The sequence below is a fragment of the Neoarius graeffei genome, chromosome 22, assembly GCF_027579695.1.
Source record: "Neoarius graeffei isolate fNeoGra1 chromosome 22, fNeoGra1.pri, whole genome shotgun sequence".
In the NCBI taxonomy this organism is placed as follows: Eukaryota; Metazoa; Chordata; class Actinopteri; order Siluriformes; family Ariidae; genus Neoarius; species Neoarius graeffei.
This window is the reverse complement of record NC_083590.1, coordinates 21,099,610-21,114,052: the sequence shown is the minus strand read 5'-3', so window position 1 is coordinate 21,114,052 and position 14,443 is coordinate 21,099,610. Positions and strand designations below refer to the sequence as shown.

The window sequence follows — 14,443 nt, the reverse complement described above, 5'->3', positions numbered from 1 at the left end:
CTGAAGTGCTCTTGAGCAAGGCACCGAACCCACAACTGCCTGCTGTTCGGGCTATGTGTGTGTGCACCTCCTCAGATGATTATAAATGCAGAGAATCCTAATTTCTCCTCGGGGGTTAATAGAATATACAAAAAAAATATAAAAAATCTGGCACAATCATGATTCTGCCTAGAGGAGGTCGTGCACTAATTTTCAGTAACCCGGAAAGGAAAGAATCCATCAGAGGTACAACCAAGAGACGAATGGTAACGTGCTACGCGATGCTCCCACCACCATGCTTCACTGTCAGAATGGTGTTCTCAGTGTGATGAGTAGGGTTAGATTTCTGCCCAATGTACCACATTGTACTAAGGCCAAGTATCACTCAAATACTTCCAAAGTATTGTTATAATCACAGTCCTAAAGTTTTGTGTATCATGTGAATTTTTATAGTTTAATTATTTGCTAAAACTTATTTTAATTAAATAAATTGTGCTACGTGTGTGTGTTGTGTCAGACTCCTGGATGCTGGAGTGAAGACTCATCAGAGGGAGAGCTGAGGAACACACACCAGCGCTCGGCGACCTGGGGCTGCGCCGAACAGCTTAAAGAGGTAACAGGTGTATACACACACACACACACACACACACACACAGGCGAAAAACAAGCATGCCTATGAGTCTTCAAGTGTTGCTCTGTGGTCATTGTCTCCACTGCGACTCAGGGAGCTATTGCGGTCACAAAAGTGCTGAGTTTGCACTTTAGCGCCTTGAAATAATCAGATTAACAACGGAGGCATGAGAGAGGGGAGGTCAGATCTAAAAACCCTTTACCCAGCGCCACACAGGCTTGCGACACTGCAGTGTATAACTTCCGCTGTGGCTTTTATGCATCCTGCTCCGCTAGCGCTGCGTTAGGAGCAGCGTTAGCCACATCAGTGGCAGCTTCATCTGGGCTTCTCCACCCTCATCTGTGTATAGTTAGATAAGCCATTCTGCTTGTGTACCAAGCCACTTCCTGTTTGAGCTTTGGCCACGCACTTTTCCTCCAAAACCCCCGAATGAATAAACCCAGTATGCACTAAAGAGCTGCAGCAGTGGTGTGTGTGTGTAATTGTCTATTAATAAGTATTTGTGTAATAAGTATATTTGTGTTTCATAATTGTCTGCCTGTGCATTTGTGTTTGTGTATATTGTGTGTGCAGTGACACTTTTTTGAAAATTTGTGTGCATATGAATATGTGCATGCTTTGACCTATTTGAATATGTATATATCTGTTTGTACTGTGCGTATGTATCTCCTGTGTGTGTGCGCGCGCGTGCACTTTGACCAATTTAAATGTATATATCTGTTTGTACAGTGTATACGTGTTTGTGTGTGAAATGTATTTGTATATGCATATACATTTATGCATGTGTGTGTGTGTGTGTGTGTGTGTGTGTGTATTTACATCTATAGTTTTGAATGCGTTTCTGTTCTGTAAATGTGTGTGTAGGGGGGGTTCACATTGTCTAATTTGTGTGTGTGTGTGTGTGTGTATACATTTATTCAAAGGCATGTGTATATATTTGAATGTGTTTCTGTTCTGTGTGTGTGTGTGTGTGTGTGTGTGTGTAGTGACACATCTGCATGTGAATGTAGGTTTGTATGTATGTGTGACCAATAAATATATCTAGAATTTGTGTGTGTGTGTGTGTGTGTGTGTGTGTAATGTACTTCTCTATTTTGATCACTATCTCCCTCACTGCATGTGCGTACACTATCTGTCGTTCACACTGTGACTATGTATATACTGTATGTTTATACATTATGTACCATGTGTATGTGTGTGTGTGTGTGTGTGTGTGTAATAATGACTCATTTGCATATGTGTGTATGTATGTGTGCATGTACGCCTGTGTCTGATCCATTTGAGTATGCATATACTATGTTGATACAGTATGTAAAGTGCGTGTGTGTGTGTGTGTTCACAACAGTATGCTGCAGTTTCTGCACGTTTCATCTCTTGTGCTTGGGTTAGACATCTTGTAAGTCATCTCAAGCCTTTTGAAGTGGCTTAAAGTTGTTAGTTTTTTTTTTCTTTCAGTTCTAGGTATGTGCTGATAATTGGTTATACTATATATCATGATATTTCTATCATGGATGCTTCAGTATATGGATGAAGCTCATTAAGCAGGAAGTTGCTTTCATGAAGACTGTAAATCTATAAAATACTAGGTGAGGACTGTGTTATGTATGTGTTATGAAATTTAGCCAGTAATTACAATAAGTGCAGTATCACTTAGCAGATAGTAGCGTTTAATATCGTGTAAAGGTGCTAAATGTGATGTGTCCTACATGCTTTTGAAATGCCACACATGCAAAATTTCACAGTGGCCTGTGGTTGACCTGAAAATGCAGCAGCAATTTTCACCCCAGTAAAAGCGTTTCTCATGCACACTCATCACCACGTCGCTCCGTTTTTACTTCACTATGATCTCCATCTCTCACCAGTGAACTTCTCCACTGTATAACGACTGGCTAATCAGTACGATTAGCATAACTGCTAGCAAGTGCACAGCTCATGTTTTGTTTGCCACTAAATAAAATAGCACACGTTTTCAAGATGATAAGTCACGAAGATACACACTTCTAAAGCTGTCGACACACTAAGCATTTTTTTTTCTATTGGAAAAGTGCTGCCGGAGCGCATTTTGTGCTGATGTGGACACAAAGCAGCTTATACTACTCACGCATCATATCCACAAGAGCATTGCTAGCTAGCGAGTCAAATATATATATCAAGAAATCTACAGCTTTTTCAGTTTAGTTAAAAAGCATTGCTCAGTTAATATAAATGTATTTGTATTTGACATTGTCACAAAGCAGCTTTATGTCAAAAAACAGCAACAAGCTAATGACGGTTGAGTTTACACAGAACAGTGTGTAAAACAACAAGAACAAACTAGATAGAGACTGTGACTAAAGTCACAGTAATTTGTGCTAGCTGTTACAAACCAGGACGTCTGGTCACCATACCTTATAGATCCGGAATGGTAAGAGATAGAGAATGACGCTTAGTGAGGAAAAGTTATGTCCCGCTATCCTGAACAAAATTGAAAAAAACTGATTGAAAAAATCATGAAAATTGACAGTTATAAGTGATTGAAAAAAAACCCATTTTTCATAGACCATTCTAGTTCAGTGATCCAGATCAGCACCAAAAGTCATAGCAACGTAATTCAGCCCAGAAGTATTCTTCATGTGAAATTTGGTGATGATTAGTTGAAAACTGAGGGAGAAATGGCATCCTAAAAAACATAATAATAATAACAACAACAAGTGTTACCAGGCAAAACAAACCTCACCCGGTAGCACTTATGATGAATATTGAAGGAAGACATAGCGAAAAAACGATTTTGACCTTTTTGGTGACCTTGACCTTGATTTTGACCTTGTGTATGAACATACTTGGCCAATAAACATGGTTCTGATTCTGATTCTGTGCTGCTCTCAGCCAATCAGAACACACCGTACTGTCTCAGCCAATCAGAACACACCGTACTGCGTGATTGTTACACTCTTACATTCTTACAGCATGATGACATAGTGGCTACCGCCTCTATATGAAGCAGTAGCCACAAAAACCTTGACCATGACCCCCAAAATGTTGGAGGTTCTATTTGAGACCAATGCCCATCTATTCTGAAAGTTTCATGAAGATTGGTCCAGCCGTTTTCCCATAATATCATTAACAAAGAAACAAACAAAGAAACCCCACCGAAAACAATACCTCGCCTCCTGGTGGACTCTGTCCCGGGCGAGGTAATAAGAATAATAATAAAGTAGAAAGATCCTGATTAAGAGTAACAATTTGCACCAGCGCTGCTAGCGCAAATTTTTTAAAAAACATCAAGCAGTCATCAGTTCTGCACTTGGAAACACCTTGGAGGGCAGAAGATAAAGGTCCAAAGACTGTTTTAAGTGTAAAGGAAGGCTACAGTAACTCGGGTAACTACTCTGTACATCTGTATTGAGCAGAAAAGCATCTCAGGATGCATAACATGTTGAACCTTGAAGCAGATGGGCTCCAACAAGAGTAAACCACATGGGGTTCCACAACCATCAGCCAAGAACAGTGTGGATACATTCAGGAAATTGGCTAGGTAAAGAATGGGAAAACTATTAGGCGGCATTTTCTGTCCAGTTGGACGTTCGTAGACTGACTGGCATTTCCACCCACAGAACTGCGGTATTTCTGGTTATTTCAAGTGAATGCACTGAATTTCTCTGCAACTCTACAACTATGGCAACAGTACGTGTTTTCAATTATCTTGTAGTTAATCTGGGACTCTGGTACCCATAACAATAAAAAAAAAAGGTCCTAATTTTCCCTCAGCACCACAAAACAGACACGACATGAATACACAGCCGACTGTGGGAAACTGTTGCACAAAAGCAAAAATGATTTTCAGAGCACACAGTATCATTGTTGATTTTGCTTCAAGTTTGCTTCTGGAAAAAAAAAAGAGAGAGAGAGAGAGAGAGATCCTGTTAGCACTGCATGTTGTGTTACTATAGTGAAGTAACCAAGTGTTAAAGCAACAACACGTTTCTACTATTAGCGTAAGGACAGAGAATTGGAGAACCTGTCCGGACTTGTCCTGGTGTGTCAAAACAGTATATTGTTTGTTTGCCACCACTGGTCCCTTTATATACGGTAATCACAGAGCTGGAGTTTAAGATTTTAGATATGAAGGAGCAAAGTAGGGGTGAGAACACACAAAGGGGGCAGCATTTAATAACGTATAAAAGATAACAGGATTTGGTAAAAACAAATGCCTTGATTAGTTGAGCTAGATAACATTTTTTAAATCTGCATGAACTTGAGAGAAGTTTTAAACCTCTTGTAATTCCCTTTTCAGCCAACAAGGAACAGGTTCTTGAACCAGTTCCATTCAGGATTCTTTGAACTTTAATGCCAGCTAGCGATCTGGCCTGCATTTTCACCAGTTTTGAGTTGAACCATTGTAATCAAGGTTGAGTCATGAACGGAGGATGTTGCACAACGGACAATGGGAGTAAACAGTAACAGCAAGATGGCGGTGCATCTTGATTACCTGCGAGCTTTTGTTTTTATTATTTCAGATATTTGTCTAAATTCCATTTTTTTCTGAAGATGTATCCTTTTCCATTGCTGCACTTTGCTTCCTCTCCAAACTCATGGCATGCCCACTGATGTAATCATGGTTCACGCTGGAAAAAACCATCTATGTTTTGATTCCAGATGAGAACCGACTTTTCAGGTTTCAAACCAATTTATTTTTGGTCGAAATGCTCTGGGGTGGGTTTCCCAAAAGCCTCTTAACGCTAAGAGCATCTTAACTAAGAGCGAGCATTCATTGTGTTGCTCGCTCGGCCATTTACGATGATCTTTGTGCTGCGATGCTTTTGGGAAACTTGGGCCTGAACGGTTCAAAACTTGGTGTGTGAACAAGAACGGAACCAGTTCCCTGTTGGTGGAAAAGGGGTAAGAGAGGTCAGACTTGGGATGATGATCAGAGAGGCAAGACATGTTACCACACACCCCCAGTCCTGCAAGTATCCAAACTGACCCAAGACACTCTAGAAAACAAAATGGCTCCCTACATAATGCACTACATGTGGATTGAAATAATGTTTTTTGCACACTTTATAGTCCCTGCTCTTAAACATATGGACTATACCCATATTTAAGGACTTCTTTACTCAGTTTGCAGCAGAGTGCGAAGCGGCTGGGATGAGGATCAGCACCTCCATGACAGTTGGACAGACGGATCGGGGCAGTGTCAGCAGTGATGCGGATGCTAAACCAGTCTATTGTGGTAAAGAGAGAGCTGAGTGTTAGGGTTTTGCTGGGAATCGAACCCGGGTCGCTGGTGTAGTAATCCAGTAAACCCCCACTAGGGCACCAGGGGAATGACTCAAGTGCAGAGGAGTGAGGCGAAGGTAGAGTACAAAAACAGTTTATTGTCAAAAAGCACAGAAGATCAAAAATCCAAAGAAAAAGTAAAATCCAAACGCTCAGAAGATATAAGGGAAAAATAAAATATCCAAAAGTTCAAAGTCCAAAAATCAGAAAAGAAAAGGCAAAAATGCAAAACGCTCAGAAGATCCAAAATGTCAAGTACAAAGTCCAAAAAGAAAGCAAAATACCAAAGAACACAAGGACATAAGCAAGGTACACGGGACAGAGGTTACTAGCCATAAGCAGCACAAAGACTCCGTGACAAGAGGCTAAACTGAGGAAGTATATATAGCCAGGGTAATTAAGAAACAAGGCGGGGCAGGAAATAAAGAACAGGTGGGGCTAACAGGCACATGGAAACACAGGCTATCAAAACAAACACAAAAAACACAGAAGCAGTGGCGGCCTCTAGAGGCCAAAACAAACATGAGAAGATAAAGAAATAACAGCTGCCTCTAGAGGCCAAGACAGTCCCCAGTCCTAACAGGACCCCCCCCCCCCCCCCCCCAAGGAGCATCTCCTGACGTTCCCAGGGCGATCCGGATGGGCCAAATGGAAGTCCCGACAAAGTTCTTTGTCTAACACGTCCCGAGCGGGGACCCAACAGCGCTCCTCAGGGCCATAGCCCTCCCAGTCCACTAGATATTGAAGCCCGCCGCGGACCCGGCGGGAGTTGAGCAGGCGGCGCACAGTGAACACGGTCTGACCCTGGAGGATGCGGGGAGGCGGGGGATTCCTAGGGGCAGGGGCATACGAGGATGACAGTACGGGCCGCAGAAGGGATACATGGAATGTGGGGTTGATCCTTAGAGTCCGGGGCAACTGGAGCCGGTAGGCGACAGGGTTCACCCTGCGCACAACCTTGAAGGGGCCAACGTAGCGAGGAGCAAGCTTGTGGTTCTCCACCCGCAGTGGAAGGTCCTTGGCGGACAGCCAAACCCGCTGCCCAGGGCGGAAAATGTGGGCAGGCCTTCTATGGCGGTTGGCCTGAGTCTGGTTGGCCCGAGTCTGGTTGGCCCTGGAAGTCTGGATGAGGGTCCTCCTGACCTTGTTCCAGGTCTTGCGACACCGTCTCATGTACTGGTTGACCGAGGGCACCCCAGCGTCCTCCTCCTGTTCTGGAAACAGAGGTGGCTGGAATCCGAATTGGCACTGGAACGGCGACAACCTGGTGGCCGATGACTGCAGGGTGTTGTGGGTGTACTCCGCCCATGGCAGCCAGGTGCTCCATGATGTCGGGTTATCCATCACCAGGCCTCGCAGGGTGGTTTCCAGGTCCTGGTTGAGCCTCTCCGTCTGGCCATTGGACTGGGGGTGGAACCCAGAGGAGAGGCTGGCGGTGGCCCCGATGAGCTTGCAGAACCCCCGCCACACTCGGGAGGAGAACTGGGGCCCCCGGTCTGAGACGATGTCCTGTGGGAGACCAAAGACTCGGAAGACATGAGTAAATATTAGTTTGGCTGTTTCAAGGGCAGAAGGGAGCTTGCACAGCGGTATAAAGCGGCAGGCCTTAGAGAATCTGTCGACTATGACCAAAATGACCGTGTTACCTTGAGAGTCTGGAAGGCCCGTGATGAAGTCGACCGCCACATGGTTCCAGGGACGCCGGGGAATAGGCAGAGGATGCAGGAGGCCCTGGGGATGCTGTCGTGGGTTCTTGCTTCTGGTGCACACATCACAAGACAGGACGAATGACCTTACTTCCTTCTTCATGCTTGGCCACCAGAAGCGTCTTTTCAAGAAGTCCAGGGTCCTCCGAGCTCCTGGGTGGGCAGTGAGAGGGGATGAGTGACCCCACTGGAGGACCTTGGCCCAGGCTTGATGTGGGACGTACAAGAGGCCCGGTGGCCCCGTCCCAGGACCGGGTCCTGGCGTTGGGCTCGTCAGACGGCCTCCTCAACACCCCAGCGGACAGGGGCCACAATCCGGGACACAGGGATAATAGGCCCAACTTTACTCTCCCTGTTGGTGGGAGCGAACAGCCTGGAAAGCGCGTCAGGTTTGGTGTTCTTAGAGCCGGGGCGGTATGATAGGGTGAAGTCGAACCGACTGAAAAACAAGGCCCACCTAGCCTGTCGTGGATTGAGTCTCTTGGCTTGCTGGAGGTACTCCAGGTTCTTGTGGTCCGTCCAAACCAGAAATGGATGTTGCGCTCCCTCCAGCCAGTGCCTCCACTCCTCAAGGGCCAGTTTAACTGCTAGCAGTTCTCGATCCCCCACATCATACCGGGCCTCCGCAGGACTCAGGCGGTGGGAGAAGTATGCGCAGGGGTGCAACCTTCCATCCAAGCGTTGAGAGAGGACCGCGCCGACGCCGCTGTCCGAGGCGTCCACCTCGACGATGAAGGGTTATGAAGGGTCCGGGAGGACCAGAAATGGGTGCCATGCAGAAGCGGTGCTTGAGGTCTTTGAACTCCTTTTCTGCCTGAGGAGACCAGACATATGATCCACCTGTCTTTTTGGTGAGGTCCGATATGGGTGCTGCTACAGAACTGAAGTTCCTGACAAACTTGCGGTAGAAGTTAGCAAATCCTAAGAACCGCTGAACCTCTTTGACGGACTTGGGGGTGGGCCAGTCCCAGATGGCCAGGGTCTTGGCTGGATCCATCTGGAGTTGTCCTGTCCGTACAATAAAACCCAGAAAGGAGACCTTGGGGACATGAAACTCGCATTTATGGGCCTTAGCAAACAGATTGTTCTGTAGTAGCCTCTGGAGAACCTGGCGGACATGGTGGCGGTGCTCCTGCATGGTCTTGGAAAATATTAGGATGTCGTCGAGGTAGACGAAAACGTACTGGTTGATCATATCCCTCAAGACGTCGTTGATAAGGACCTGAAAAACAGCTGGTGCATTGGTGAGTCTGAAGGGCATCACCTGGTACTCATATTGCCCTGACGGGGTGTTAAAGGCAGTCTTCCACTCGTCTCCCTGTCGGATACGGATGAGGTGGTATGCGTTCCGTAAGTCCAACTTGGTGAAGACAGTGGCGCCTTGGAGCAGGTCGAACGCTGTGGACATCAGTGGAAGGGGATAGCGGTTGTGCACAGTGATCTTGTTCAGGCCCCTGTAGTCAATACACGGTCGGAGCCCCCCATCCTTCTTGCCGACAAAGAAGGAGCCGGCACCAGCAGGTGAGGTAGAGGGTCGAATGAACCCAGAGACCAGGGCGTCCTTGATGTATTCCTCCATGGCCTTGCATTCTGGCTGAGAGAGGGAAAACAGTCTGCCCTGAGGAGGGGTAGTCCCAGGGAGCAAGTCGATGGCACAGTCGTAGGTGCGGTGCGGAGGAAGAACGGCGGCCCTACTCTTGCTGAAGACTTCTTTAAGATCCCAGTACTCTGTGGGAACTTGAGATAACTCGGTGAGATCAGGAGGCTCAGCAGGAGACACAGGAGAGCGAGAGAGCAGACAAGAGGCATGGCATGCAGGGCCCCATTCCACAACCTGGCTTGTTACCCAGTCTATGCACAGGTTGTGGCGGGTAAGCCAAGGAAGGCCTAGAATCACTGGGAACTCTGGCGAATGAATAAGGTGCAGGGATATTTCTTCTTTGTGACCTTGAGACTGGAGAAAGACTGGAGAAGTAACTTGGGTGACTCTTCCATCACCTAAAGCTTGGCCATCCAGGGCAGACACAGACAGCGGGACTTCAAGAGGTGCAGTCGGGACATTGATTCTTCGGGCGAAGTGGACATCCATAAAGTTTCCAGCCGCCCTGGAGTCTAACAAGGCCTGGCAAGAGTGGACGGACTCACCCCAGGAGATGGAGACCGGGATGTAGACTCCTTGACCAGGAAGTTCGGGAGAGACGGTAGGCCCCGTCACAACCCTCCCTCGGCTGGACGGGGCGGTCCTTTTCCCGAGAGCTCGGGACATGATGCTTGGAAGTGGCCAGGCTTGCCACAGTAGATGCAGCACTTGTCCCTCCTTCTGCGCTCCCTCTCAGATGCAGAGAGACGGGTACGGCCCACTTGCATGGGCTCCGGACAGTCACTGGAGGAGGTAGACGGGCTCCAGGTCGAGGCAGTGAGGCCGGGGAAGCTCAGGACTTGGTGGCGTTCTCTAATCCTATGTATGTAGTGGAAGTTCATTATGTCTGATTATTTAAGTATTTTTAAGTTCGTTTCTTAGACAAGGATTTTAAGATCGTTACCTTGTTAACAGTTTCAGCGTGAATCTTCCGCCTTCCTCAGAACTCTCACCAGATGTTAGGTGGTGACGTGCCTTATCAGCTGATTTTACGTTATGGAGGCGTGAATGTCCCGCCCAATTTGACAGGTAGTTCACGCCTCCTGCTGTCAGAGTCATTCGCGCTGAAGAAAATAGATACCAGCATTGGATTTTAGAGGCAGTGGAGATACGCAAGCGGGCACAAAGAACGATAAACCAGGATGAGGGAGCGCCGTCCTGGGGGAGTGACCTGACAGGGCCTCACATTGGCTTGCGAGTGTTCGTCCATGAGTGTCCATGGTCGCTCCGAAGCATGTTAAAGCTGCCATAATTCCCTGAAGGTTGGCCAGGTAGACAGTTGAAGCAGCCTCTGCTGAGTCGGTCATGACAGAGTCTTTCTGTTAGGGTTTTGCTGGGAATCGAACCCAGGTCGCTGGTGTAGTAATCCAGTAAACCCCCACTAGGCCACCAGGGGAATGACTCAAGTGCAGAGGAGTGAGGCGAAGGTAGAGTACAAAAACAGTTTATTGTCAAAAAGCACAGAAGATCAAAAATCCAAAGCAAAAAGTAAAATCCAAACGCTCAGAAGATATAAGGGAAAAATAAAATATCCAAAAGTTCAAAGTCCAAAAATCAGAAAAGAAAAGGCAAAAATGCAAAACGCTCAGAAGATCCAAAATGTCAAGTACAAAGTCCAAAAAGAAAGCAAAATACCAAAGAACACAAGGACATAAGCAAGGTACACGGGACAGAGGTTACTAGCCATAAGCAGCACAAAGACTCCGTGACAAGAGGCTAAACTGAGGAAGTATATATAGCCAGGGTAATTAAGAAACAAGGCGGGGCAGGAAATAAAGAACAGGTGGGGCTAACAGGCACATGGAAACACAGGCTATCAAAACAAACACAAAACACAGAAGTAGTGGCGGCCTCTAGAGGCCAAAACAAACATGACAAGATAAAGAAATAACAGCTGCCTCTAGAGGCCAAGACAGTCCCCAGTCCTAACACTGAGCCAAAAGGCAAAACTCTCAATTTACTGGTCGATCTACATTCCCACTCTCACCTGTGGTCACGAGCTATGGGTAGTGACCAAAAGAATGACATCGCGGATACAAGCAGTAGAAATGAGTTTTCTCTGCAGGGTGGCTGGGGTCTCTCTTAGAGACAGGGTGAGAAGCTTGGTCATTCGGGAGAGACTCAGAGTAGAACCACTGCTCCTCCACATCGAAAGGAGTCAGTTGAGGTGGTTCAGGCACCTTGTTAGGATGCCCCCTGGACACCTCCCCAGGGAGGTTTTCTGGGCATGCCCCACCGGGATAAGACCCCGGGGCAGACCCAGGACACACTGGAGAGATTACATCTCTCAGCTGGCCTGGGAACGCCTCGGTATTCCCCCAGAAGAGCTGGTGGAGGTGGCCGGGGAGAGGGAAGTCTGGGCTGCTCTGCTTAGGCTGCTACCCCCGTGATCCGGATAAGCGGTAGAAGATGGATGGATTTATTCACTCTCAGACCCTGAACAAGTGATTTATTAAAGGCAAGTGCACGTGTTTGCTGAAGCAGTTACTAAAAGACAGTAAGTTGAGATTTCTTATCCAGTTAATATTAGACAGTGTAAGTGTCAACTGTAACACAAAACATATGTTGTGTGCGACAAGAGCATAGTTACGGTCACCCAAACCAAAACTTCCAAAACTTTTGAATAGCAGTGTAACTTTCTGTGTTTGAGTGAAACTCAGTTCAAATGAAGCATACATCAAATACAGAAACAGCTTTATTGGTCAAGGAATTAGTTTCCAGCTTTCAGGTGCTTATGGTACTTACAATGAGTGCAACACACAGTGGGGTACAACACATAATAAAGAAATATATTAAAGTAGGAAAAATTAGCAAAAATAGAATTTTAAAAAATAAAGACCAATATAACCAATACTAGTATAACCAATATACTGCACCTTATAATTCCACAGATGCAGAAGTATATCTGCTCAGTTCTGTTTATCTGTATTTAGGTATTATTTGTATGCTGTTGTATTTGGGGAGAGCAGTGAGACTTGGTATGAGTTTTCAGATTTTGTAGACTGTGTGAAATTCTTTGCAGGTCGCATCACATTCATATTGCATTAGAGAGTATTTACTATACCCTTTTACCACAACATTAGTTTCTCAGCTTGGCACATATACCAGACTTCAGTCTTCATGTTTTCTGTCATTATTTTTTGCAGGGAGACATGAAACATCATGTTGGAAGACTTAGGACATAGTGGGGAGACATGGAACAACAACAACAACAAAAAATACCTAGCTTCATCCTACATGTTTAATTTTTATTATTAAAACTTGTACCATGTGAACTGTATGAACGCACAATGCTGGTACAGTGATAGAAAACTGTCAGTTTACCAAAACCTCTCATCTCATTTCATTATCTGTAGCCGCTTTATCCTGTCCTAGAGGGTCGCAGGCAAGCTGGAGCCTATCCCAGCTGACTACGGGCGAAAGGCGGGGTACACCCTGGACAAGTCGCCAGGTCATCACAGAGCTGACACATAGACACAGACAACCATTTACACTCACATTCACACCTACGGTCAATTTAGAGTCACCAGTTAACCTAACCTGCATGTCTTTGGACTGTGGGGGAAACCGGAGCACCCGGAGGAAACCCACGCAGACAAGGGGAGAGCATGCAAACTCCACACAGAAAGGCCCTCACTGGCCATGGGGCTCTAACTCAGACCTTCTTGCTGTGAGGTGACAGTGCTAACCACTACACCACTGTGCCGCCCTAGTTTACCAAAACCTGACGAGACAAAACAGTTCCATTCTCAAGAAGGAATGAAATAAGTTTAATCCTCATGCAGGGACACACCCACATTTTTAACCAACATTTCTAAACAAATATTTGTAAACCACAAGGGAAAAAAAAAAACATGACATGATGAACTGTCCCAACTCTCCCCATCTGGCCATTTAAAAAAATAATAATAATTTTTCAAATGTGTATATTTCAGATTCTTCTATTTTTATTCTATGTATATCGCTACTTTTTGTCTTTGCTAAATTATTCTATTTTAACTGTTCAAGCACCAATCACCAAAGCAAAGTCCTTGTATGTGTGAACGTACTTGGCAATAAACTTGATTCTGATTCTGATAATCAGGAAGCCATGGCCTAATGGTTAGAGAAGCAGCTTTGGGACCAAAAGGTTGCCAGTTCGATTCCCTGGACCAGTAGGAATGGCTGAAGTGCCCTTGAGCAAGGCACCAAACCCCCACCTGCTCCCCAGGCTGCTCTGGGTGTGTTGTACGTTGCTCTGGATAAGAGCATCTGCTAAATGCCTGTAATGTAATATAATAATACTATATCTGGTCACTCTAGGCTACATACTTTAATTCCTAACAAATCCTCAATTCACCAGTGTATATTACACCATAGACTGGGGGTGGAGGCGCAGTAGAAAATACAAGTTTTGGTTGATAAAATATTGAACTGTACAAACCTTGCTAGGGGCGACACGGTGGTGTAGTGGTTAGCGCTGTCGTCTCACAGCAAGAAGGTCTGGGTTCGAGCCCCGTGGCCGGCGAGGGCCTTTCTGTGCGGAGTTTGCATGTTCTCCCCGTGTCCGCGTGGGTTTCCTCCGGGTGCTCTGGTTTCCTGCACAGTCCAAAGACATGCAGGTTAGGTTAACTGGTGACTCTAAATTGACCGTAGGTGTGAATGTGAGTGTGAATGGTTGCCTGTGTCTATGTGTCAGCCCTGTGATGACCTGGCGACTTGTCCAGGGTGTACCCCGCCTTTCGCCCATAGTCAGCTGGGATAGGCTCCAGCTTGCCTGCGACCCTGTAGAACAGGATAAAGCGGCTACAGATAATGAGATGAGATGAGACAAACCTTGCTGCAGTGTCCAGCTTCATGGCTCCAAAGGAAGTCTGTTACTCGAAGGGGCAACATCGAACTTCTGATGGAATCTAAAACCTGATTGGTTGAAATTAATTTATAGGAATACAAACTGTCCCAAGTCTCCCCACTCTCCCCTGCCTACTACTTTTCCTGTAGAAAAATCCACGGAATTACTTGACGTAAACAAGTCACATGACACCGTGCAGCGGCGTCTCCTTACAATGTGAATGCAAGCTGTTCTCAGACATGTATGATTTTCTATTTTTAGATTTACTTTATATGTAACGTTCGTTACTTTTGACAACGATGTTGAGGAAATTGGGAAGAACCTGGTGTGAGTTTTGCAGTACAAAGATCATTGTTCACTGGTAGAGCGAGCAGCGCAATGAACACTCTCTCTCCTAG

At 46.0% G+C, this 14,443-nt stretch overlaps 1 protein-coding gene across 1 annotated transcript in view; it reads left to right on the top strand.

Moving 5' to 3' along the window:
- The window catches only part of glcci1a (glucocorticoid induced 1a), a 94,915-nt gene that overhangs the window by 51,295 nt on the left and 29,177 nt on the right, over window positions 1–14,443 (top strand). The window contains 1 exon segment of the mRNA XM_060904620.1: window positions 497–592. Coding sequence (XP_060760603.1) covers window positions 497–592 — 96 coding nt within the window.